The sequence below is a fragment of the Phodopus roborovskii genome, unplaced genomic scaffold (genome assembly GCF_943737965.1).
Source record: "Phodopus roborovskii unplaced genomic scaffold, PHOROB, whole genome shotgun sequence".
In the NCBI taxonomy this organism is placed as follows: Eukaryota; Metazoa; Chordata; class Mammalia; order Rodentia; family Cricetidae; genus Phodopus; species Phodopus roborovskii.
This window is the reverse complement of record NW_026126407.1, coordinates 44,032,912-44,060,012: the sequence shown is the minus strand read 5'-3', so window position 1 is coordinate 44,060,012 and position 27,101 is coordinate 44,032,912. Positions and strand designations below refer to the sequence as shown.

Below are 27,101 nucleotides of genomic sequence, written 5' to 3'. Positions count from 1 at the left end.
AACATACAATGTCACACACAGGCTCCAGAATTAAAGGTTTGGCTTCTATCAGTTATTTCCTGGAGGATAACAAAACTTTAAGAGACAGGCCCTGGCTGGGAGAAGGAGGTTTGTGGCTGTATGTCATTGTAGGATGGTGGGGGACTATATTTTGTCACCTCCAACTCACTTCTTTTCCAGCACGAGATGAGGAGTCCCTGCCTCCCTCTCCCGAGCTGCCATGATGCTCACCACAGTGCTGAATCCATAGAGCCATGGCTGGTGGACTGAAGTCCCAAAACCAGAAGTCAAATGAAGTAATTTTCCAAGTTGTCCTCTTCCCTATCATGGCTCACTGTTACAAAAAGCTAACTAACACAAATGGGATGTTTGACAAAGTATTTCTGATAGCTCATCCCTAATCCACAGTAGCCAGACAAAGGACACAATAAGAAGATACTCCCTAGGGGACATGTCACAATATCTGAAGAGATTCCAATCACTACAGCCGGGGAGAGTGCCAGAATCTTAGAGGATAGAGCCCCGAGAGATAACCTAGTACCCCAGATGGCCCCTGTAGTCAAAGGTTATCCTACTCCAAACGTTGGCAGTACCTGCACTGTAGAATCTCTATGGGTTGTAGGGCTTTCCCTACTTTACTCTTTTGGATTACTGCCTGAACCCTATTCTTTGGGCCTTAGTGGTGTATACTGGACTAAGCTTTGGTGACAAAGGGGCCAGCACAACCTAATTAGGTTCCATCTTATTGGACCAGAGTAAGACTAGGAATAAGAATTCTGACACATGTGTGCAGGCCTCTACAGATACATTCGCCCTGGTCTTTGCTCTTATGACCTTCACAAGCACTTGTGAGATGGTGTTAGTTCCTTTACTTAGACAAGGGATGCTAAGTTTTCTTGCTTGAGGCTAGCTTGTACATGACTAGACAAGTCCGCAGGCAGAACTGTGACAGTCTGTTCTGGGCTTTGGTCCTTTGCTCTGCTTCTGTGAGCCAATTCATGACATCCCTATCATCAAGTGTATGGTATTGGCTGGCGTCTCATGTCACTAACAACAACAGAAATGAGACTGCTAATCTATCTACTGTATCATACTCTCCCTCCTAGCAGAGGATAGCCCTTATCCAGACTATCTGATGGGGGCCAGCACATATGAAGAGTTCTGAGCAAGTGAGAAACAAAGCCCAGGATGGTTATAGAGGTTAAAGCCAAGAGACAAATCCCCTTATAAATGCCTCTATTACAGAGAGCCAATAGCTAAGCCCAGAGCAGAGCAATTATACACAAAAGAGTCCAGGAGAGAGCCAAATGTCAGAGATGGAATTCTTCACTCTTAGTTGACTCTTCCATCCATCTTTCATCCAGAATTTGATCCATGAGCAAGATTAATGGCTCCTATGCTCATAGAATGAAAACTCTGAGACTTCCAATTGTCTGAGCTCAAGCAAGCAACTTCTCATTTCAAGTTTTCTGATCAGTAAGAGAAAGGAGGATGGTTCTACAGGGTGCAATATGAAGTTTCTATATGATCTCTTTAGTCCATGCCTCACTCAGAATGTCCCTCTGCTTCCATCTCTCCCTTCACCATTAGTCACAAGCCATCCTTGCAGCTCACTGTGACAAGGGGCAGCTTCTGGAGTCATTTCTGTGAGAATCCATTCCCCCACTCTGTGAGGTTTGAACACATTTGTGCATTACATCACACAAGAAGCAGAATATAGAATAATCACTGCCAATCAGCAGCAAGTTTCCTGTGATGCATGTAAACAATTCCCACAGTGGCCCTGCATCCTCCTCCCTCTTACTAATTCCTGTTGGACTCCATGGGTCTTCAGGAACATCACACAGAAGCAGATTCACATATGCTGGGAAGTACAGGGTAGGGACTGGTCCTCAGGATGACCCTGGAAGCATGTAGATGTATCTTTCTGACATGAGTGCCTACTCACCAAGCTTATACCACATGTCACGGATGGAGAAGCCAATGAGCCGTCTCATGTCCCCATACCTAGAAAAAGCAAAAATGCCTGCTTCAAACCCTATTCCAGTGCATTTCATGAGGCCCTGCCCCCTCAGAAAATCCAAGAATGCAACCTACTTATTCAGGATTTTGTTGTACTTGGCATGCGTGAACTGCTCCAGCTGCAAAGAGTCCTGGGTGATAAAAGCCACTGCCAGATGAAAATAGTTGTTCCACAGCTGTAAGAGAAAGAGGAGAGCAGTCATGGAGAGGGTCTGAAGGAGAGGAAGCATATTAAACACTGTGTAACGTGAATAATTTATAAAGATGGCAGACGACAGAGGCAAGACTAGTTTAATTGTGTGCTCTGCAATTTTCTAACTGGCACAGACTCTGAAATTAACATCCTGGCCGAAGGAAGGACAATGGATGGCTTTCTCCAGGCACTGGCCGTGCCTTGCTCTGACAATGTGCTTGGTTGAGGAGAATTTTAGATCTGGATTTTTGTCGTGGTGGTTCTTTTGTTGTTTTAGTTTTTGAAAGACAAATAACTCACCCCAACTGGTGGGCTGGTTCCTGCCCTGAAATTACAGGTGTATGGAAGATAAGGCTACTGGGGCAGGCAGAGCTTCCTGGGCACCCTCCCCGATTAACCTGACAACTCTTAGGAGCCAGCCTATAATCCATTCTGTCTTTGCACTTCTGTGCCCTCTGTTCAAATGACTTAAAGCCTGGTTCTGGGACCATCAGCAGTATCACACCTCCAGGGGATAGGGAGTGAGGCCCAGAGACACAGCTACCAAAAACAAACACAAACAAACAAAAACACTCGGTGAACATGATTCGGGGGCTCTCTAAAGCTGGAACCCCTTCTCTACCAGCTTGTATGTCCTCAGCTGCTTAAGTATCCCAGGTATATGATCTGCTGCTGACTGTGAAAGAGACTGGTAGAATCCGCTCCCCCAGCTGGTGGTGAGACAGAGCAGAACAAGCATTCAACACATACATATGGAAAATATTCAGAAGGATGACCAAGGAGATGGCAATATTGATATGGGCCACAGACAAGGAAGATGAAGATCAAGATTGGGTGTCATTGAGCCTTGGCAAACTCATCTGCAAAGTTGGGGTGACCTGGTACTCACTGCAGAGGGCTGCAGTAAAGGCAGCGTGAGACGATTTGTTTACAGGGCATGGACCACTAAGAGCTTGTAAGTACCCGTCGGTCTCATTGTTGTTTTCATTATCCAAGTGGATCCTCTTGTACCAAAGCAGAGCCTAGCAACTTGGATGCTCAAGGGAAAGTGTTTTAAGATGCCTGACTTGCTAAGTCTTTGTACACTGTGTAGCAAAAGGACAGACCCAGCAGCAACAGAGACTGCCCTGTGGTGGAATTGGTCACTTTCCATTCAAGCAGGCCCATCGCAAGCTGCATATAGCCATCACTGTCAAGGTCATGACTGCTAAAAGCTGTCCCTTCCATAGGCTGAGAGGTCCATTTTCAGAGAATAGCCTGTCTGGGGCACCATTTTCTATAAGCTACACTGTGTTATGTCAAAGCAGGAAGCTCTAAGAATCAGATGTGTCACATGACCACACACAGCTACATCACTAGTAGACATAAGGCGAATTTAGTTATTTTTTAATTAGCCAAAAAAGTCATAGAAGTAATATACATAAATATTATTTTAAAAAGTTGAATAAGAGCAAATGTTTCAATAACAAATCATTTTTCTTATAGTTTTGGTTGTGAGCCTAGCCTTTAACAGCTGAGCCATCTCTCCAGCCTCAAACCATCATTTTCTATCCTGTCTTGAAACATAGCCTAATTCTGTAGAAGAAAATGGAACTAGTGACTTGGTATCCTCTCAGAGAACTTTTGTATCTAAATAAATACATGTACGGGCATCCTTCAAAAACAGGCCTGCTGTTCTCTGCTTTTCTCTTTACCTGTCTATATTGTCATTCTCCAGTAGCAACACAGGTGTGCTTCACTCTCTTTTATTGCCGCATAGCATTCTTACTGTAAGGGTCTTTTCACCTTTAATCATTCCCCTACGTATAGACATGGCCATAGTGCCACTTGTCTACCTCCACTAGTAGCACTGTGTCAACTCCCTCATCTAAACCTCTGTGTGCTTGAGTGTCTCTCTCTGTGATGGGCATTCCCTGGGCTGGAACCAGAGAGCTGCAGGACAGAGGTAGGTATTACTGTTTGCTGTTTGTTTTTGTGGATACTGTTAGGATGCTTTCCAGGGCTACAATCTAATTACCGTCACCACTGTCAAGAGCATGTTACCCTACCTGTCTGAGCCTTGGTTCCTTCACCTGGAAAATGGAGGATAATGGGCCCCAAAGGGTATAGTTATAAGGACTAAATGAGGAAACCCTGCCTGGCAAACTCCCATGTATTCTCGCAATATAGGTCTAGACATCAATTCCTACAAAAGCCTTCCCCCAGTATTGCACACTAAAGCAGATCTGCTGGCATCCATCCTCATTACATAGCATTCATGGCATATTTTAAACCAAGGAATTTACTTTCTATGTTCGTGGAGACAAAGACTTCATTTTCTTGGTCACCTTGATAGACATGATGTTTCGCTGTGTGCTAGACCAAGCATGTATCAAAGCAGTATTTGTGGAATGAGTTCACAACGAATGGCCACACTTTATATGTATTCTTATCAACCCCCCTTCAAGAGCTGGAGAGATGGCTCTGTGGTTAAGGGCACTAGCTGTTCTTGCAGAGGATCTGGGTTCAGTTTTCAGTACCCATATGGTACCATGCAAGTAACTCCAGGGGATATGGTGCCACCTTCTGGCCTCTGTGAGTATCACACACATATACATATAACCCCCACATAGACACATACATAGACAAATTTTAAAAACAATAAAAATCCCTGTGAGAAGTGACAAAACTTGTATTTTTCTCTTCCCTTAGATATTAAAAAAACAACAGCCACAGGGAAGAAAATTGTTCCATTCTACTGGTGAATGCGGCATTGGGAGCCAAGTTGACCTCACTCCTGAGCTCTGTTGTTTTAAAAGTCTTCAAATTAAATTACCACATCATCATGGTGCAAGTTCACTGGCTTCAATGGAAAATTTAAGTACATGTATACCACTGGGCAATTAGTATATCCATCACCTGAATTTTTTTGGTAAAATCTCTAGCCTAGTTACTTTAAGACATACATTGTTACTGACCGCATAGCTTTCCTACTTGGAAGGATACCAGAATATATCCCTCCATCGTGGCTTTTCTTAATTTTTCATTCTACTTGCTACTTCCACAAAATTGACTTTCATAGAATCCACATATAAATGAACTCACAAAATATGTGTCTTCCTGCCCTTGGCTTATTTCACTTACTATAATCTTCTTAGGGTCTATTTAAGCTAAGGTAAAAGACAGGGTTTTATTTTCTATGACTGAATAGTATTCCATTGTGTATAAGATCTTTCCTCTATGTATTGCTCTGTTGATGGACATGTAGATTGATGCCATGTCCACACCATGGCAATGAACATAGGAACATAGGAATGAATAATGTCCCCTTGGCACTGATTTTATTTTGAGTCTATACTTAGTAGCAGAATTGAGGAACTCCATGATGAAGTACCCTGGACCCTCAGCACCAGATCCTGAAAGGTTAATTCATACCTTCTTCTGGTCTCTGTGACCTTACAAACAGCCATGAGCCACAAATTCAGCATCCAGAGGGCATCACTGATCTCTGGTCCCAGCAGAAATCATCATTGCTATAATGCCCAGGCCTTGGCGCCTATAGAGTGGTACCCATGAAACTGTTGGCTTTTTGCCCTTTGAATTGCAAAGCCACCACTCAGAGGAGAGGTTAGGGCTAATCAACTTTCCCTGCCCCTGCTCTACACAGAGGAGGTTCCTGCTGGTATCACATGCATAATACATGAACCCACAAGAAGGAGCTGAGGGTGTTCTAGGCAGGGTACTGAAAACAAATCCATTCTCACATGGGGGTGGAAAAAATGGGAGGGGGTAAGAAAAAGAGAATATTGAAAAATGACCCAGTTTTGGGGGTACTTTTTACAAAATATCTGTGGAAGCCTCATTAGAAAAGAATTATTTGATTCTGTGTTCCTGGCTCTTTTCCACGGTTTACAGAATCCTGTGGGTGTGACAGCCTTGGGCTATGTTGTGTGATCAAAAAGCTGCTTCCCTGCTGGCTTGACTGTCAAGAATTGGCCTGAGTTCCTAGCCCTGATACTTTTCAGGTCACTACAATCATCACCACCACCACCACCACAGCTGCTACTGCCCACCCCCCCTACCCTCACCCCCCACTGCTGTTGCCATCACCATCATCATCATCTTCGTCACTATCATCACTACCATCATCAAAATGATGCTAACTAGGTAACATTTATTAAATGGCTCTTATATTGCCAGCACCATTCTAAGTGTCTCACATGAATCATTTCACCTAACACCACTTAGAGATAGACACTAATGGCACCTTCATTTAACACTGAAGAAACCAAGGTACAGAGCTGTGAAATGCTTTGCGCAAGACCACCTGATTTCATAAGTTTAATGTTTGTACACATGCGGTGTCCATTTCCTACGTATTTTTCGTGTGTAAATTTTCTTTCAGGAAAATTGTATGAACCCGAAAGAATGGCATAGAGGACTGATTGGAGCCCATCCTGTTGTGGGAAAGTACCTGTCTAAGATCACGGAGGAGAATGGCAGTCAGAGCAGCAGGTCCAGAGGCTAGAATTGCTGACACCAGGGGAAAGTGACAAACCAGCTGGCTTTTTTATTGTCACATACTGCCTCTCTGGCTCCCAGCTATGTTGTTCCAAGCTGTCCCACCAAATACAATGGCAATATCCACTTCTCTGAACAGGGTTGCAAGTGGAGCCTGTGGGCATCTGTGCTCATTTTAAGGGAAATGAAACCTTTCTCTTGATTTTAAACAGCCAGAGTGACATGTTTCATTGCCCTGTGAAAGATATATTATCCAGAGAGAAACCCTCACCCAAGACTGTAGTGACATTCTGAATCTAGAGTGTGCCATGTTCCACATGGAAGCCTACATGAGCCAACACAGGTTTTAGTTCCAAATGCACCAAGGCATTGATATCAGGCCCTCTGCTTATGGTTTCACTCCTGCAACTTAAGGGAGGAAGCTAGCTAGCAGCAATCAAACTTGCAGGGGGGCTGGCCCTTAGAGTGATTTCTTATGAGCTACCATATAAACTATGGGAAAATGGCAGCTGCTTTTCTGATCACGAACATCGGTCACTTCAGTTCCCTGATCTGACTGAAAGGTCATGGGAGAGAGCAAGAAGTTTGTTCAAAGAGGACCTTCATCCTTTCAGCCCAGCAAAGATATCTTAACCCATCTTCCCAGCTGGGTGCACAGCACAGGTCTCAGCCCAGGTGACACACTGAACACCAGGCACAGAGCACAGAGTGGCTGTGAACACAAGGCTTTTATTCTTGTTTAGTCACATTTTACCAGAAAGAGGAAAGAAAACATGCATGGGAACATAGGAGCAAGAGTGATGATTTCAAATGCCGGCCAGTGCCACAAAGAAGCATCCATTGAGAGGCCCAGATGCGACCTCGTGACCACAGGGTCACTGAACAAATAAACCTCAGAGAGGTGCCAGGCAGGACAGACTCTGTAAGGAGCAAGTCTTCCAACAGCAGCTGACTGGTAAGCTTTCTAGCATGCTCCTGGCCTGGGAAGGCCTCCTGAAGTGGGACGGCAGCTGGTGTTTTACAGATGTATCCCTCAGGTGGGATGACATCCTTGCCTGAGCCATTGAGCTGGAGAGACCAGTGTGATAGAAACACAGCATCTCAGATGAGCAGGCAGGAAACAGAATGGCCTTGAGTTACTGCACTAGGTGATTTCCATTCCCTTAGTCTCTGCCATTAGAGGCTTTAAGGTGGAAGACTTTCCTGGAGGAGTTTTGAGGGTATAGGTGCTTTTGTTTTTGTTTTATTTTGTTTTGGGTTAGTTGCTTGATTTTTGTTTTGTTTTGTTTGTTTGTTTGTTTGTTTTGTTGTTTTGTTTTTCTCTCTCTAACTCCTGCAGCCATGCATAGGCATCCATGCAGACATTCCCATCAGCTATTAAAGAGCATGTTCTTTGTGGGCCCCAGGAGGGACATCACTCTACTTACCCCAGGGACATTCTTATCATCGCCTAAATGTCTCAGAGACCCTGAGTCTTGGCTGAGCATGCACACCAAAATGACATTTGGAGGAATTGAGAAGTCACAGAGATGTACTTGCAAGCTTTGCTAGAGACCAGACTTCAGTGTCTGTGACTGGCTATTTCTAGGCGCCAGTGAACAAAGCAGTAAGAAAATTTACATTTTTGAAAGGTGGCACCTGCTGGACAGTGAGTAAATGAGAGCCTCTATTGTAGGAGGTTACATTTGCATATGTATCCCAGTCAAAGCATCAGAGCTCCTCCTCTCCCTTCCCATTCCCTTCTGCACATCTCCAGAGACATCTGCAAGGCTTCTGAGTGCTTGCAGGTGGTTGATGGAATAATCAGCCTAATGGTGCCTGGACAGTGCTGAGCTTCTCCAACACCTCACACTCACCTGGAACTCAAAGCTCGTGTGTTCTAGAAACTTCTGGTTCATGGTTTCTGCAAACTTGTTGATAGCTCTCAGGAAGACCCTGGAAGAGGAAACAAGGTTACTGAACCACCCAAGCCTCCTTTCTCTTCTTCACAACAGACTAAAATCTCCCCACCTTCTCCCAGAGCAAGGTTGGTTTTCTGGTGGGGACTAGTGCAGGTCATCACAGGGGTTGTGGTTGCCTTGCTAGAATTCAAGAACTGTCTATTTGACTTTTTAGGAATTTGTGTTTCTTACATTCAAACATCATTTCAAAGGTCTCCTTAGAAGTACCTATATGAATGATACTTTCAGGATGTCATTTTGATAAATGATATTACACAATGAATGTGGTTTCATAGCTTGCCTGTTTTATTCAATAATAAATCCTGTGCTCCTTCCACTAGTGAGTGCACACACGTCATTGTTTTTAATCACCAAAGAGCAGTCCACTCTTTGGCTGCATCACAGCTTATTTAATCAGTTTCTTATTGATGGGCCATTTTGTGGTTTCTCAGATTTTTTTTTCCATAATAGGCAATGTTCCGGTGGTCAGTCTTCCATGCACCTCATAGCTCCTTTAAGCACCTCATTTCTAATCCTTCTTCCAAGACCCAGTGCTAGTCAAATATCATCTACATTTCATATTTTGGTACCTGCTGTCAAAATACACCCTCCAGGTCTCTCTGATCCCCTGGTTCCCTCCCTCCTTCCCTACCGACTGTCCCCAAGGCCTCCCTTCTATGCCTCTGCCATTCTCAGGGACACCTGGTCCTATGGGACAGCCTCATTGCTGTCTTCCATAGTTTTCCACTGCCCACAGACAATCTGACTCTCTCTCTATACTCAATGATCTTCAAAGCCTTGGTCCTGACCTTTCTTCCTATGCTTATTTTTCACTATTATCCTGTGATTCAGGTCACCTCCCGGGTACTTAGTGACATGTTTTCATTTTATAGACTGTCCCAATTCCTCTAAATTAAAATTATGTTTTCTTGATGCATACTTGAGGGTGTCCTGTCCAACCTCAATGGGACACATTCATCGTATCCTGGGACATCTGAAGTCTAGGGCATTGAAAACAGCCAGAATGCACAACTTCTGAAAACCTTTGCTCATTCTCCTGTGCATAGGTCACTGCCCACTTTCTCACCCTCTGGGAACTGTCTGTACTCTTCTTACCACACTTGACATCTTAGCTGTCTCCATGTAGCCAAACTTCTATACCAGGCCATGAGCTGCTCACAAGGCTGGGCCCTGAGCATGCTCCTTGCAGCTTCATTTGCAGCCCTCTGTGTGATCCTGAAGGATGCATTTGAATGGCTCAGTGTCTGTTTTCTCCCTCAAGTCACACTTTAGGGATTAGGAACATCTCATGCTCACATGCCCAATTCCCAGTTTGTATCTTCATCCCGTGAGCTCCAGCTTGTATCTAAGCTCTCTGCATTTGACACAAAAGCTAACTATCACAGCCCTTCTGTCCCCACTCCCACTTCTCTTGGTAGTTTTCCCCCTCCGAACATGCACACACACTTGCTCCCAGAAGAGGAAAGATACCCAGCTCTGATAACACTGGCTATGGCTTTGTCTCCTACCCGACACTCTGCCTGTCTGGGCACATCCTCAGAATTGCTTTCAGAATAGATCTAGAGCCACCTACTTCATTCACCCCACTGCTACAGATGGGGACAAAGCCATAATCATTAGTCTTCTGGAGTTTTATAGCTGCCTTCCAGCTGAGATGTGGCCAAGACTCCTTTGTGTGCCTATGCTTATGATTTTGTCCTCTTTCCTCAGCTCTGCAGATTCAACTCAGACCTGTATGCTCACTAGGCCAACACTCTACCACCTTGGTCCCACCATTTTTGATAAGCAGCAGGCAATCAATATCTCTTTGTCTCCTGAATGGCTGGTCCCAAGAAATACCTACAGTCTGCTTGAGGCACAAGAGGAAGCCACTATAGGAAGTGCTGATGAGTATGGGTAATAATTGGAGATCCATTCTGCTTGGAAGCCACATTGGCACATCAGAAGTATCCCTACCTAGGAGACAAATCAGCTGAACTATTAATACCACTCTTACTGTCTTCAGTTGTCTCTGGATCACTCATTCCAAGGGGGCAGTGCATACACACACACACACACACACACACACACACACACACACACACCCCTCCTACAGATACACAAAGCACCCTGAAGCCAGAGAAATCTCAAAACATAAAAGAAGAAGCTTTCAGGGAGCTGTGCAGAAAAACCGATGCTATATTTTGGCTGGGTTAAACATGATGAATACTCAACTATTTACCTTGTGGGGGCCCTCTTGTCAATTGGGCTGTAGTGGCAGTTCATTAACTACTTACCATGTTGTTTGTTAGGGGGAAAAACAGGGCAGCATGTTCTGGTGTTGGGATCACAGAATTCAGAGCATGCACACACCCCTATGTGTTCCAGCTCTGTGGATTTGGGTCATGTGACTATCCTTCTGAAGTCTCCGGTTCCTCCCTGTTGCACAGTGGTAAGGGAACCATTCCCTGGAGTTGGTGCCCAGTGGGTACCAATCACAGTACCTAACCCAGAGTCCACAACTGCACAGTAGCCAGTTGAATCCTTTTGGTTGCCCAATTCTCCTTGTAAAACCAGACACCAAGTGTTAAAAAGACAACAGCAAACAAGGAATACCAGCAATCAGGTCTGAGTCAGGTAGAACCACACAACTACAGAAATGGGAAATCCCACAAAATCCACCACCCTGCCAGGCTGTCAAAGAGCAGGATTTCTTTGGTTTTGCCTTTTATTTTCCCCCATTTGCTAAGATGCCTTTGAAACAATATCTATATTTTCTCCTTAAAGATTAGTTATCTGATTCTCTAGATGGAAGTGCACTGAGTGGCTGTCATATTGTACGTAAACATCTCAGGAGCCGATAAGTGATACTCAAATGAGGGCTTTATACATTCTTGGTAGCAACAAAGCTATCAGAAACTCCAGACAGACATTATTTAGGTTGTCAGTTTAAACCTGTCTGGGATGCCCAGAGGCTGTGGTAGTGACTGGAAACTGATCAGCCAGGTGCTGGTGGTGGCAAGAAGCAGCTGTATTCCCTCCTCCTGGCTTCTCTGATAGCCACATGCTGAATATAAGAATCCCACTTAACTCTTGTGTTATGTTTGCGATAGGGAGTATAAGGCTTTTTTTTTCCCCTCTTTAAAAACTGTTCTCAAGAGGGTAGGAATAAAAACACACTCAACTCTCAGTTGTCCTTAGCAATGAACATAAGTTGTTTAAACAAAGTTCATTTTCAAATCTCAACTGAACACCTCTTATCCATGGTGTGTTAGCAAGCTACATGGTACCCAGAATGTCTGCTCTGCTACTGCAAGAGCAGCTGCAAGCTTAGCCTGGGCAACTTCCCATCCTTCTGAACTATGACCTTGACACTCACTGGCATCATCGATAAGAGGAGCCAAGTGTGAAGATCCAGTAAGATGCAGTGTAGAAGCTGAGAGTCCTGTGCCTCTGCACAAGGAGGACAAATGTCAGTCAACTATTCTCCTGGGTCTTGGCTTGCTGCCACCACCTCCAGCAATGAGGAAATGTGAGGCTGGAAGTACTCTGATGTGACAGCACAGCGCCACCCCACCATACCAAGTTGTATGTATGATAAGAATAAAAGCAGAAAAGAGAGTGGGGATCCTCTTCTGGAGAGTGTATCATCCAGGGGAGCAGAGGACTTCTATGATTTCCACTCTCTTTTTCCCTTTTCATAGGTTATAGCTGATTCTATTGGTCAAAACTTAAGGATGGATGCAATAGATATGCCTAGGGGATGGAGCGCATATGCTTCCCTTGAGCTTGGCGTGCATTTTTTCAGAATCTTTATGCCACTTCTATCACAACACCTCAAGGTCATGCACCAAGAGGAAAAGCAGTGTTTTTCAGCCTTCCTAATGCTGAGACCCTTTAATACAGTTCCTCATGTTATGGTGACCCCCAAACAAAAAATTACTTTGTTGCTACTTCATAACTAAGTTTGCTATTGGCATGAATAGTAACGATAATAGCTAATATGCAACCCCAAGAGAGGTTGCAACCCACAGGTTGAGAACTACTGGCTTAGAGAGAGGCAGCTTCTCAGACACAGCTTACCTAGAGTGCCTTCAACACTTCCCTAGGGGTCTAGCTGGCTCACCAAATCTGGGATCTCACAGCCAATTGTACTTCAAGAGTAGTTATGCTATGTAGGGTAAAGGAACCATGAACCAGCCAGATGGCTTATCAGATAAAGGTGTTTGTCACTAAGCCTGCCCAACTGTGTTAGGTCCCTAGAACCTGTATGGTGGAAGGGAGAAAACTGATGCCTGCAAGTTGTGCTTTGTCCCTCATCCTCCACACATGTGCTATGTATGGCACATGTCCACTGGCACTCAAACACATGTGTGCACACACATGTACCAACACACACACACACTACAAGAAAACATGAACAATACATCTTTTGTCTCTGTCTTTTTCTCCCATTTTTTTTTTCTGGTTGAGGTATATCATAGGAGGCAAAGACTCCAAGAAGGAATATTCACTATAGCCTTGGGTAGGCAGGAGGAGGAGGAATGGATGTCAGCAATTTGCTGTCTCGTCCACAGAACCATGATATAAGTATTTGATTTTCTAGAGCCACATGCTATGATATACCAGTGCTCCTATTATGTGCTTGGCACTGTATCTTGAAATGAATCACTGAAAACAATAGTCAAGGTCCACCTGTATTTGTCTCTTCTATGGAGAATTCTAGATGAATCCAGACACAATAGCTATAAAGATCTTGCTATGTGCCAACACTGTGTTAATAACTATACCAATTATTTTTTCATTTTAGTCACATAAACCCCACAATCCTATGTGATGGGAGCTATTGCTAATCCCATTTTACAGTGAGGAAAACTGAGTCCAGAGCAGCTAAAAATCATCCCCAAAGTCAATAACTTTCTAATGTAGGGCACAGGATTTGGACCCAGGAAGTCATCAGCCTGTATGCCTCCACAGTCTCTGGGCTCTGCTCTCATGAGGGTCACTGAAGGACTTGGGCACATTTCTGTGGTCAAACTTATGATTTTCCTTACTAGAAGATAGTCTTCAGGATCAGAGCCTGAACAGATTTGTGCCCTCCCTAGACCTTAGACATTCAATAAACATTGATTGACTGCGTTAAGAGAAGCCATAGAAATGTGTTTAAATTGCAAGACCCCTTGGAGTACAATGATTCCAGATCGGGGACAGATTCAAGAGGGAAAAGAGAGGTTTCCTAGCATAATTGTGTTAATTTACAACATTATGAAGAACTTGATCATTTAAAATATAAACATGTCATGTAAATCAGATCACTCTGAATGCTGCATCTTACCGAAAAGAAAAATGTTCTATGACAAAATGTTTCTTACAGTAGACATGTCGTTACCTTTGCATTCACAAATGGCACCCCACTGTGAGAGAAATTTGGAGCTGGAAAACTCCCTCCATCCACCAACAAACAGAAACACAGGTGATAGACAACCCATACATACATGTGAGCCCAAATCGGAGTTAGTAATAGATTGATTACAGTGACGTCAATAACAGAGGGGGAGAGAGATGAAGGAAAGAAGAAAAGATTAGAAGGAAGAAAATGAGGAAAGCAAGTTAATTAGTTACAATGTCCAGGCTTACTTAGTGATATATGTAAGTGGGTTGTTTCTTTCTGGGGAAGAGAAAAATCAAATTTTAGGTGAATGCCCCACTAGGCTAAATCATGGTACATGTTCTGTCTGCAAACTGGCTAAATGACCTTGGCAGGCTGTCTCCCCTTCAGGGCTGCTGCCCAGATGTCTGCTTGAAGCTCTTCAGATAAATGTCCCTGGGACACAGAGCAAAGAAGCCCGGGTTCAGAACTTGGCTCAAGTTGAATGTCTTCTCTCTTTCTTACTGGCATTGCAACCATGCGTAAGTCAGCTTCACCACTGATGAAATGTAGATGGTTGGTCCTACCTCATAAGGGTGTTGTGAGATGCAGGGGACCTAATGCATGCAAAGCATTTATAACAGTGGGTTGATCTGGGTGCTTAACAAATATGCAGATATCATGAGCAACCCTCAAAAGCTCCATAAATGGAGACATCCTTGTAGCCAGGATATGAAAGAAATCTATAGACTAAGATGTTCTAGTGCAAAAACACAAGAATAGACAGTGTTAGGGAGAGGTGACTTCAGCAGCCCAAGATTAACTTGTCATCACTTAGTGATGCCAATGCCCTACTTACTGAGGTCTGACTTGTTATCAGGTATGGTACTTCGGAACAACTCCATCCTCCCCAAAAGAGAAACATAAAACCCTATAAAATGGACCATGGAAATTGACATTCCAGATGTTGAATGATTTATAAGAAGAAAGGGAGGGCAGCTGTGCATCCCTGGAATCCCAGGACTTAAGAGGTTGAGGCAGGAAGACCAGGAATTCAAAATCATCTTTAACTGCATAGTGAGTTCAAGGGCAACCTGTGCAATATGGAATTCATGCCATACCTTCAAGCCTGAGTTTTTAAGACAATAAAATGTAAAGGCACACATTTCACCGATCAGAGCCATACAGTTTTATTTAGGAGGCAACTCCACTTTCTTTGGTTCCTTGGATTTCACTCCAATTTTCTAGGTATGGAGACAGAAGGATCATTTTAATTGTCAACTTGACACAATGTAGAATTATTGTGGAAAGAGAGACACAGTGAGGGACTATCTATTTCAGGTTGGCTTGTGGGCAGATCTCTGAGGGGTTTTCTTAATTGGGTGCGGTGAGAAGACCCACCCTGAATGTGAATGTCGTTATTCTCTGGGCTGGGTGTTCTAGACTGTCTGAGAGAGGGGCGAAAGCCAGTCAGGCACAAACCTATACCTGTTTATTTCCTATCTGCTACTGACTAGTTGTAGGGTGCTGCTTAGAGTTCCTGCCTTGACTTCCCCACAGTAACAGACTGGAAACTGGAAATGTAAGCCTCATATAAATTCTTTCTTCCTTAAAGTTGCTTTTTGTCGGGGTATTTAATCACAGCAACTGGAATGAAACTGGGACAAGTAACATCTCCACAGCCTGTCCCAACACCTGCTTACATAGATCACCAAGTACTTCTCCCAGAATGCCCAGTACACAGCTGCACTAGGGAAGCTTACCTGGTGAACTCCACCCCTGGCCTCTTATTAGCTCAAGTTGTCTGTTCCCTTTTCTGCCAGTAACCTGTTCCTCCTACTTACAGCAACTCTAGATTTTTCTTTGAAGAACTCCCTTGTCCATTACTTTCTTAGCTGCCTGTTGTTTAGGTAGGATTGGCCAAACTACCTCCAGTTCAGAAGGCAGGTCATAAGATCAAAGCTTGACTTAACAATGCCTTTCATTTCTCTGCCACACATAACCCAAACCAGACTTTGAAGGTTAGCCTTGGGAATTACACTGCACTGACTGAAAAACAAAAATAAAACAAAACGAAACAAAACAAATTTCTCTCAGGAGATTTGTAGAGGCAGCTCAGCCCTTCAGAGCATTAGCTGCTCTTCCAGAGGACTCTGGTTCCAGTCTCAGCTTCCTCACAGCAGCTCACCATCATCCATAATTCTAGTTCCAGGAGATCTGATACTTTCTTTTGGTCCCCACAGGCACCAGGCACTCAAGTGGCTCACTGGCATATGTGCAGGCAAGATATGCATATACATAATAAAATGAAATAGATACATTTGCAATTGATAGAGTACATTTTCATGCCTATAAAGAGTGTCTGTTTGAGAATGAAGGTAACACAGACAAGATTGAGGGAGAGGCATTGGCTTTTTCCATCACCATCTGAACACCTGGATACAGCCAAGCATGAAACCAGCTCTCTGAAGTTTTCAAGTTATCCTAACCAATACATTTTCTATTTTCAAGAGTCCAAATTCCTTTAAAATCCAAGTCAGGGAGTCACCTGTGGACAGAGTGTGTGTCACTGTACATGTTCATGAATGTCACATCATGCTCTGTATTAGGACTAGATACACAGAGTCAAGTTGCACATGGAGTTTGCTCTTAAGACATCCATTGTGCAGAGACTGAACAGCCCTGTGATGAGTCAGTCACAAGCAGTGAGGACAGTAGCTAACTGGGAACACAGATGAATGCTGAAGGGGAAACAGACTTTCCTGCCATGTGGGAGTGGCTCGGTTCAGGTTTTTCACAGTGCTACCAAGGGGAGTCCAGTCTGGAGGGAGACAAGGTATCCAGGCAGAGTCATGGCTTATAGAAAATTATACAAGTGTAGAGAAGTAGGCAGCTGGACGTATCCAAAATGCAAATAACCCCCTATTATCTCCTGGATGCATCAAACAATTTGACAGACTTTCTGTTCATCTTTTGGCACGTGGTGAAGGGCCATGTGTAGAATAGCCTGCAGCCCCTACTCAATCCAAGATGGCTGACTATTGGCATATGAGCAGTTATATAACTTACAGAGCCAGCACAAAATGAAAATGGGGGTCCCATTGTCTAAAAATTATTATGAGTCCAGAGATGGTAGCACTTGAGAACTAAAGCAAGCATGGGGCTCTTCCAAGTATGAGGTTCTTTGCTTCTATACAGAGCTCATGCTCAGGGAGCTGGTAGGTAGGACACAGGGCCAGGGAGTAGTCTACATCTGACTCACAATGTGCCTGGGAGAATCATAACTGACAGGTTAGTCCCTGCAGAGCTAGCCTTCACCCAGCGAGATGCCAACCAAGCTGGGTAAGCCCAGGCTAGGAATGGAATATTCCCTGGGACTGTGTTGCTGGGAGGAGCTCCCTCTTCCTACAATAAGCAGAGATGTACAGACAGATGCTTTCTTCTGCCTTGACAAATCTTTCCACCTGTTGTAATTTAAGAAAAGTGGTGCATGAGGGAAAGATACCACGTGGCATCATGTGGCAGGGTTCAAGTGGAGGGGTTTTTTGTTTGTTTGGTTGGTTGGTTGGTTTTTGGACTTTTTTAATCAGGGGAAAGGGATCATACAAAGGGGAGGGAGGAGACCAGTCTTCCAAGACAATAGCCATGGGAGAGAGAAAAGGCAGAGAGAGAAAGAGAGTGAGAGAGAAAGATTTCTGTCTTTGTCAGCCAATACTTGGCCTGCATGATGGAGAACAAAGGCAGTAGGCACAGGGAGATAAAACTAGAAGCCCCTGGGAGATGGAGGGCTTTCCGTGGTAAGGACCTGAAATAAATATAAAGGAAAGGGGCGAGAAAGGAAGGGAGGAGCTGTGAAGGCCCAGATGAAGAGAGGACACAGGTGAGACTTGAGAACAAGATTTTGAAACAGAACAAGGGAACCACAGCATGCCAAAGAGGCTGGGGGACGGGAGTGGAGAGAGGGGCTCTTAGAATGCCTGAGTGTTGGGACTTTCCTTCACCTTGGCAAGATGATCTTAGACAACAGTAAAGGTTGGGGTCATTTGTAATGGCTTATCCAAGGCTGTGACTGCTTGTGTGGGGCTCTGAATTATTCTTGAGTTACATGGATATTCTCTGACATATGACTAGGTATTACAGGTACAAACAAAAATGTGTGTTAAACCCCAAATTGTTCCAAAGGCAGATTCAACTGTAAAATGTTTCCTGCTGTTTCTTCATCTTAGAAAATTATATTAGCATATTAACCCCCCCAAGTCCTGTAAAGTGGAAACCTGTTTAAAGTTGTTCGACACTTATTTAACATACAGTGCAGAAAATATTTTATTATTGTAAATGAACGTTAAAACAATGTAATTTTAAACACGTCTGTAAACTCTCCTATCATAGACACAGAATCTATTTTAACTGGAACACGAACATTGCAGAAGGTAGGGGGCTATTACAGTAGCTTCAGGATTGGGAACTAGTATTTGAGCATAGACAGGATAGGGTTAACATTTTAATCTGTTAACATTTTAATCTCTTCTCCCCCATCTACTGCTTCTGGCATTCTTTCAAGTGGTGCCATTCTAGAGGCCCTGGCGGCTTACCTGTTCTGAACCATGCTCATGGCCATCCAGTCACCAGGGTACACGTTCTTCCCGATGAGGTCCTTGAACATGATGAATGTTTCCATCAAGAAGTCCTGCAAAAGTGCCCATCACACCTGTCACCCTACATTGTCATGGGACAGACTGCACCCACCTAGATCTCGGTGCAATTTAAATGCCTTCTTTATTTTCCTTTAGAGGGCCAGGTTTTTGCTAAGGTATTCCAAACCATCGCAATAGGTTGCAAATGGAAGTGTCTATGTCAGCTACCAGGACTCTGGCTCACCAGATACAAGTGGAATATGAATAATAACTAAAAGTGGACTCTCCAAATAAAGTACTATTGGTTCTGTCTTAAAGAATAAAGAAGTAAATGTACTTGCTGATGATTTTGTAATCATCTTTCCAAATGTGTATTCAAGAAGTAAATAATCCACACTTTATAGTATTGTCTCAGGTCATTGAGCAAACACACTATTATTTAAATGAATATCTAATTAGCAATGCATAGGCATAGCTAATCCAAATGTCACACATGCATATAAACTCATAAAGAAGGGAGGTAGCAAGGGTCTTCTTCCCTTTTTTAAAGAGGTTCAAAGTGGATTTAAACATTCTCCAGCAGAATTTGCAGCAGGCTAACCTTCATCTTTATCTTTAGAGAAAATAAATTCAACACAAATCCAGACAGCAAAGTCAAGAACCACCAGTATCGGGAATGTCTTGAGCTGCAGGTAATGAAGCCAGATAACCTAGGTGATTTAGGTAAAGCTTTGGACCCAGAATGAACCTGCTTCTTTCCTTAAGCAGTGCTTGTCAAGTCATGTTCACTGCAGACTCTGTTCAAAGAAAATCTCACTTAAAACCCAATATATGAAATAGATAAAAGCAGATCAGCTCTGTTTGGTGTGTGTGTGTGTGTGTGTGTGTGTGTGTGTGTGTGTGTGTGTGTATGTGTGTGTCTATGCTAGGGTACTTAGGAGGCTATATAACATATCATTTCAAAAACATTGCTTTCAGCTAATTTGCAAAATTTTGGAAATGGCATTGGTTTATTTACAGCAAATGTTGCTTCTGGGAAGAAGTCACCTCTGTGGAATAAGGTCCCATCTTCCACATCAGCAGAATGGAGTAATGTCTACCTCACAAGATTACCATGAGGATCAAACATATACTATATACTGGATGCTTGGCAGAGAGCCAAGCTTGTGAATGTCCAGTAAAGGCCTGGTGATGATAGTGGGTATAAGTGGATGAGTACTGAGAGGTAAGTTGGGCTCAGGAACCAACTTTCTCTGTACTTGTCACAGCATAGTAACAGCTGCCTTTTGCTGAGTGCTTACAATTACTCCTGTGATCCCTTGCCAAAGCCTTGTGACACAGATGATACCATCCCTAGTTCAGAGATAAAAACAAAAACAACCCAGGCTTAAGAGAAGTTAGCTTGCCTGAGTTCACAGTGGCTAATCTAAGATTCTAACCCAAAATTTTCAGGCTCCAACACTCGTGTCTTAAGCTCCAAAGTATTCATGATTCATCAAGGAATGTTTGCGAATGGGAATCTAGATATAGGAGCCACAGTGCTCCCCTCTAATGGACTGAAGATGCACTCTAGAAATGAGTCATTCAAGAAATACAATCACACATGTATGCCACAATCTTCAACACACATACTTGAGATCTGTAGGGGGAACCCTTCTTGTCTCAAACTCATGAGAACAAGAGCCTGGTATGCCATGCCCTTCTTCTCTATCTCTTACCTGACAACCACCCCCTTCCATGTCCTGAAGACTTACCACAAGGTCTGAGCTGGTCTGGAAAGTCTCAATATAGAAGGAATAGTGTTGATCACCCATCTGGTCTAAGATGGCTGTCATACATGCCACAAAATGACTCTACAAAACATAAGGAAAAACATAATGACCATGAAATCTGTCCTTTTCATCTCCTTGACTTCAAACTTAAAAACAAATAGCCATCCCAGGCAATGATAAAGGGCTATCCACCAATGAAAAGTCCCCTCTTACTGGCATGTAAAATTCCCTGAGAGGACATGTTGTCACTGCCAGTTCATTAAAAAGGCATTCATTAAACACCCATTATGTGCCTGTAGCTGTGCTAAGAGCTCCAGTTACAAAACTAAGAACAGATTCACTTCCTCATCTCTGTGCTGTTTGTACATTGGGAACTGTGCTCCATGTGGATGTTGGGAGACTCAGCCCATGTCAGTCAAGATCCTTGGGGCAGTCATTTTCATTTTCTGGTAAATAATTTTGTCTGTGTAAATCTCCATTGTCTTGTCTGTTCCCATGTCTACTCCTAGAGGAGTTCCTGGGAAGATCAACAGCTCCAACAGCACTGGTAAGTGCATTGTGAGTCTCTGTGGAGAGAGCAGGTACTGGGTTGCAATGAATCAATCAGCCTTCAGCGAACCTAGAATCTACTAGGATTGGTACTTGTTGGGTCTACGGAAGATAAAGGAGATGTGAAGAGTCAGCAGTTGCCACTTATGAGCTTATAATTTAGTTGGGAAAACATAATCTATGCCCATAAGGAAAGGATTCAGACAAGAGATAAATCAAGGTAGAGACCTGAGGAGGATGTGAGTCTTGAACCCTGGGAGTGGAGGAGCCTGAGTTATACCCAGGCATGTATTAATAGGCATCACTTCAGCCTCTTCTTTGTCCTCCTTCCCTGAGTAGTAATTGTCTGAGCTGAGGAATGCTGGCATATATAAGCCATACTTGAGGAATTATATCCTGGGAGCTGGCAAAGAAAGCACTGGCCACTGATCAGAGAGGGCCGAGATGACAACCTCAACTGCTTCTTGTAAGACCCCAAGTGGCTACCATCTTGGCCAGAGAAGGTCTCATCATGACCCAGCCCATAACATATTTTTAGAGGGTGGCCTGGATGATGGGATACAGGGGTTGTCCAGGGGCTTGGGATTTTCATGTTTGGAAAAAATAAAGGTGTGTGTGTGTGTGTGTGTGTGTGTGTGAGAGAGAGAGAGAGAGAGAGAGAGAGAGAGAGAGAGGTGAGAGAGACACATATACAAAGAGACTTTATTTTAAAAGTTCTCACTTTGTTAAAAAAAATAAGAAATGTGTATGTATGCATGCATGTGTATACCAGCCAGCCTGTAGGCATGTTCTAGTCTAGTGCTGGAAGGACACTGCTAATGACCCCAGGAAGCCCCCTCTGCATTCCTTGGTATGTCTCTTAGGTTGACTAAATGGTTTACATGTTCTCATTGCCAAAGTAGCTCTCATAGGTATAGGATAAATATAAGCTCTTACTTACTTCCTGGTTCTTTTAAATTAGGAAGTTAGTGGTAGCATGATTTCCCATCAACAGGGCCAGCTATGTAATAGAACAAGGTGAAAACGTAAGGTCCTCACTTAAAAATACTGATAATTTTGGAACACCTGAGTTGCCTTTTAAAAGAAGGAACTCTGTGATTAAGCAGGTTAGCTGCACAGGAGCTGGTGTCCACTAATCTCACAGTGTTTAGGAAACATGAACATCTAGCAGAAAGCACTAGTCCTAGCCCTGCAGGGGCTCTAGTCACTTTGTACATAGGAGCCTGAAGCCTTGGGGTGCCACCTGCTTGTTGTTTCATATTCAAGCCTCCAGGGGGTGGTAGTGAATTTGTGACATTATTCACTGCTTTCCATCCAGGCTTAAACAGTCACATCCTGGCTAATTTAACCAGATCCCACTGAAACCAAGAAATGAATTTTTTAGCTCTGCCCAGGGTGAATGTAAGAAAAGAATACTGTAGAGTGTGAAGAGATCTGTAGGGGTGTGTGTGTGTGTGTGTGTGTGTGTGTGTTCACATGCTTCTTCTACTCCCTCCATCTCCTCTCCCTTCCTTAAAGAATTCAGCCTGTGACCACTAGAGGGCTTTTCTTTTCACATGGTAGCTGCCGTGCAGTTTGTTCGGCTTTTTATTTATTCCTACGTGAGCAGACCCACTACACTTCTTGCATATAAACAGTGAAAATTACAATATAAAGGGCTTCTTTTTCCTTCGTTTGGAGTTATCTTGCTGCTGGTCAAAGGCTGGCTCGTTGTACAAGGAAGGGGGCAGCATCCTCTGCAGGTAATTTCACTGCTTTGAGGTAAGAGATGTGGGAAGGTTTGATCTTTTTTGTCTTTTTCTATTTTTATTTCTTTAATTGGTGATCTTGTAGGAGAAAATGCGGTTGTCTCTTGGACAGCAGTTTACTTTAAATCTTTGGCTAAATGAGTGCCGAGACTGCGAGCTAGTGTGTGTGTGTGTGTGTGTGTGTGTGTGTGTGTGTGTGTGTGTGTGTGTTGAAAATCCACCATTGTCAGAACTGCAGGCTGCCCCAAATGTCTCGATCCGGAAGGCTTGTTATTCCCAATGGCTTGATTTGAATTGGAAGAGGAGAAAATGCAAAGTGCAAACCTCCGGAGGAGCTCAAGTTGCTTGGAATTACCTCGAACAGCCTGTGTTCTCTGAGGATTCGTTTAAGGAAACTTCTGGGTTTTTGTTTTTGTTTTCTTTTCTTTTTTCTTTTTCTTTTTCTTAAATAATGAGAAAGAGAGAGAGGTTTTCCATTCTTCATTAGAGAGTTTGGCCATTTTATGAAATAAACCATCATGGTTTTATTAGGAGTCAGCCAGTGTGTCAGAGTTCACAGATCGATCACAATCACTTTTACCAGCTTGTTTATTTCTTTGTCCTGGTGAGCACATAGGAAAAGCCCAGTTGGGTGCCTTTCCCTAGGATTGACAGGTGCACTGCGATGGAACTTTAGACAAGTCGCTTGCTTTTGCCTGTTAATCATAACGTAGCTCTGTTTTATTTCAAATGGGAAGCATTTGGTTTTCCTACCACAGTACCTAGCTCACTGTTATCGATCCTTAGGTGATCACACAGAGGGGACAGTAAGGGAGACCTGGAATGGAGCAAGCCACAGGCGGTAGGGTCATTGAAAAGCTCTTTTGGAATTGAATGGCCATACATGCTTTGTCATGCAATGAAGGAATGATGGAATCATGCTGTGCTTCTCTGATGGGTGGCCCCTTTTCAAGATTGTCTTCAGTATGGCAATTGTGTCTTGGCCCTCTCCCATGTTCACAAGTTTGAGACCATACTTTTATACCTGCCATGTTTTAAATGCACAGAGGATTTGGGGGGTAGGGGTGATGAGCAGACTGTTTTTGCCCTGGCAACCAAACGATGCTGCCTAAACTTTATGTCCTTAAAAGTTCAATCTCCCATCCCCACCAACAACCTGGAAAAGCCTCAGCATTGCATGGAGTATACTCAGGGAGTTGGGGGATCCCCTGTAATCTGGGCCAATTAGAACCCTCTTCTTTTTCTTCGAGGCAGAAATTCTATAATCGACATATATTTACTACCAAGCATGAGGCAGCCACTCATCCATACCAAAGCAGCACACCAGGTGCTTCCATGGGAAATTGCTTCTTGAAACAGAGTACCAGTGGGACTTGCATACTAAATTCCAGAGAGAAATTGAATCCGAGACTCTGGCGCAAACCAGGCACAGTCACCTCGCTCCAATTGGGTGGTTTAAAATGTGACTAATGAATCACAGCACGAAGACACACAGTTTGAAACTAGGTCAAATGTGTAAAAATAAGTACAATCATCATCACAGGCACTTGGCTGATGAGGAGCTAGTTAACACTGTGAGTGGCAGGGCATATTTGCTACATAGGACCCTCTCAGCTATCCAAGACAATCAATTCTTTTAATTAATTCAGCCCATCACTACTCTTGCAGGGCTTGCGCATCTGGGAGAGAACTAAAGCTCCGAGGGAAAACAGTCAGGGTCTCTTTACTATGTGCTGGCAAGAGAACAAGGGAAAACCAATCCTGTGTGAGCAGTGTATCAGATGACTTCAGTTCTGGTAGGAACCCTCCCCAAATCATTACACTGGCTCCTTTGCATTAAAAATCAGCTTCATTATCATATTATTATTTGAAATACTATTAGCTCCATGTACAACATTCAATTTTACCATTTCAACTTAGCAACCTTTAATGCAAACACACATGTACGTACATGTGTGCATGCAACATACACACATACACACACACACACACACACACACACACACACCACATGAGTCATGTTGGAGTAAACCGTAAACCAAGGGCAAATGCAAAGCTATCTTATTTGCTCCATTCTGATGCACAAAATAGAGGATGAGGGCTTGGCTGCTGGTAAGCATCCCCCACTCATCTGAGATTGGTGGCAGAGATGAGATTACAGAGGGAGGGAAACAGGCAACTTCAGGAGCTTGCTACCTAAATGCCAACATTACTATGAGATACCAGCTGGTGACACGTTGCTATAGTAACTTCAAATAATGTGCACGACCAAAATAAAATACAATATAGAAAGCACTAAGGAGAGGAGATGAAAGAAAGTTTGTGTGCTGAGGGAGGGAGGCTCACAGGGAAATGAAAAGTTCTCTGGAAGAGCCACACTTTGGAGACTAAGAGTGGCCAAATGCCACTCTGAGGCTTCTTCTCTGCCCAGCCCCATGGCTGTTATGTGTTTATATAACAGATTTTATTCTTGGATTAAACTAATGATGTATGTATGGTGGATCCAGGACTGACTGGAGGTGGGAGGCTATGATGTCAGGAAAAGCAAGGGCTCTGAAATCCATTCATCTTAGACCTTTGTCAAGCCACTGGGAGTTGTAATTTGGAACAATCTTTAGGGCGGCTGAGGTGTCGAATGTGTTCTTTTATAGCAATGCCAAGTTTAGGTACGTGCTGGGCAGCGGGAGCTATAGCAGGATAACTAAGGCTATGCTCCATGGTACTTACATCTAGCACTTCCTGGATGCAGTGCCACAAGAGGGGCCTTGGAGCCAGGCAGCCTGAGTTCCCATCTTAGCTGTGTGCCTGTGACCTTGAGCAGAATCTTGTGTTCCTTACTTGTTTAGTGTGTCAAAGAAGATTTAAAAAAAAATCTCTATTTCATATGGAGAAGAAAAGGATTAACTTATATAAAGAGCCTTGTGTGTAGAGGTCCTTCAGAAAGTGCCAGCTGCTACTGTTATTATTATTTCTGCTACTACTATTATTATTGTAATTGCTGACTGTAGTCAAGAAAACTACACAAATCCCTGCTCCTAGGAAATATACAGCCTGTGCTAGTAGACTGCAGTCTACCAGTGGCAGTCTACATCTACAAACCCATTCACTGATACCCATTGCAGCTTGACACCAGCAGTTATATGCCCTCCAACTCTGAGTGGCCTTTTGTCACCATGTCTCAAGTCCAGCTGCTCAGGAAACAGAGTGTGCTCCTCTTGGAGCAAGTAGGCTGGGAGTTTTCTTTTACTTAGGAACAGTTGCTGGAAGGTAAGAAAATTGACGTTGGTGTCCAAATGGTTCAAAAGCATGCTGTACCACTGTCTTTTTGGAAACCATAATCCCCCAGCTATTTGGCTTTAGGAGGTGCCTGTTTTTGTGTGTCCTGAAACTCCTTAGCTACCCAGAAGTCCTGTTGTGTGATAGGTAAAGCCAATTCCCTTCCTCCTTGGAGAAGTGAGGACACATCAATGCGGTTTGTGTGATCTATCCAATGTCAAGAGCAGAAATCTGAGAGAAGAGCATGATAACTCCAGGAGGGCTAGCACCTCTGCCAGACACAGTGGGCCTTAATGACAGACAGATCAACTCTCTAGATAAAATGGGGCCAGGACTGCAGGTAGTGCCTCCTTAGGAAGCAGTAATCACTGAAGGACCAGTGGGGAGGCTGGGAAGGCTGCTTTGAGTCAAGGCCTGAAGAGGAGTCTGTGTTCCTCACACAGCCTTCTCAGAGGTACAACAAATGCCTCTGATCCTTGCTGGAGTGTGAGCCTGCCTGTGAGATCACTTCAAGTCTTCCAAAGAGAGCAGTGGGGTAGTTCATGGCAAGGGAGAGTCAGGAGGAAGGCAGATCCTACTCATTCATTCATTCATTCCTTATTCCCAAGACTATGCTTATCATTTCCCTGAGACTTCTTAGCATACACATAAGCCGTGTGCCCATCTTATTGATGAAGGATGTGAGAGGCATGAAGCCAAATAACTTGTCTAGCAGACATTTAGTTTGAGCTGTTGTAGAAATTAAAATCAGGGCATTTTAGATTCCCAAACTTGTATTTTCATGAACTTGTATTTTCATACCATGAATGTTTGGAGTCCCTTCATTCACTGCTGTATTTCTAGCATCTAGAATAGAACCTGAATATTGTACAAGATGATCAATATTAATAGAGATTGAATTTATTATTGCATTTATTTCCTCCATAAACTTGAAAAATAGTTAGGTGTTGTCACCTTTGATTTAGCAGAGGCCAGAAATCTAAGAATTTTTGTTCCATTTCTCACATTCTATCAAGCCCAAGTGAGGTAACACATTCCTTGATTCAACAAGTACTGTTTGAGCACTCACTGTGTGAGGACCCACTGTGTGCCAGGTGTG

The 27,101-nt window shown here is 43.6% G+C and overlaps 1 protein-coding gene across 1 annotated transcript in view; it reads right to left on the bottom strand.

Annotated features, from left to right (window-relative positions):
* Positions 1 to 27,101, bottom strand: part of Dock2 (dedicator of cytokinesis 2) — a 391,208-nt gene that overhangs the window by 63,876 nt on the left and 300,231 nt on the right. Inside the window, exons 28-32 of the mRNA XM_051180962.1 lie at positions 20,412 to 20,510; positions 18,616 to 18,710; positions 8,572 to 8,650; positions 2,098 to 2,198; positions 1,949 to 2,007 (exon numbers count right to left, since the gene is read on the bottom strand). Of these exons, the coding sequence (XP_051036919.1) occupies positions 1,949 to 2,007; positions 2,098 to 2,198; positions 8,572 to 8,650; positions 18,616 to 18,710; positions 20,412 to 20,510 (433 nt within the window). The remainder of the gene's footprint in view (positions 1 to 1,948; positions 2,008 to 2,097; positions 2,199 to 8,571; positions 8,651 to 18,615; positions 18,711 to 20,411; positions 20,511 to 27,101) is intronic.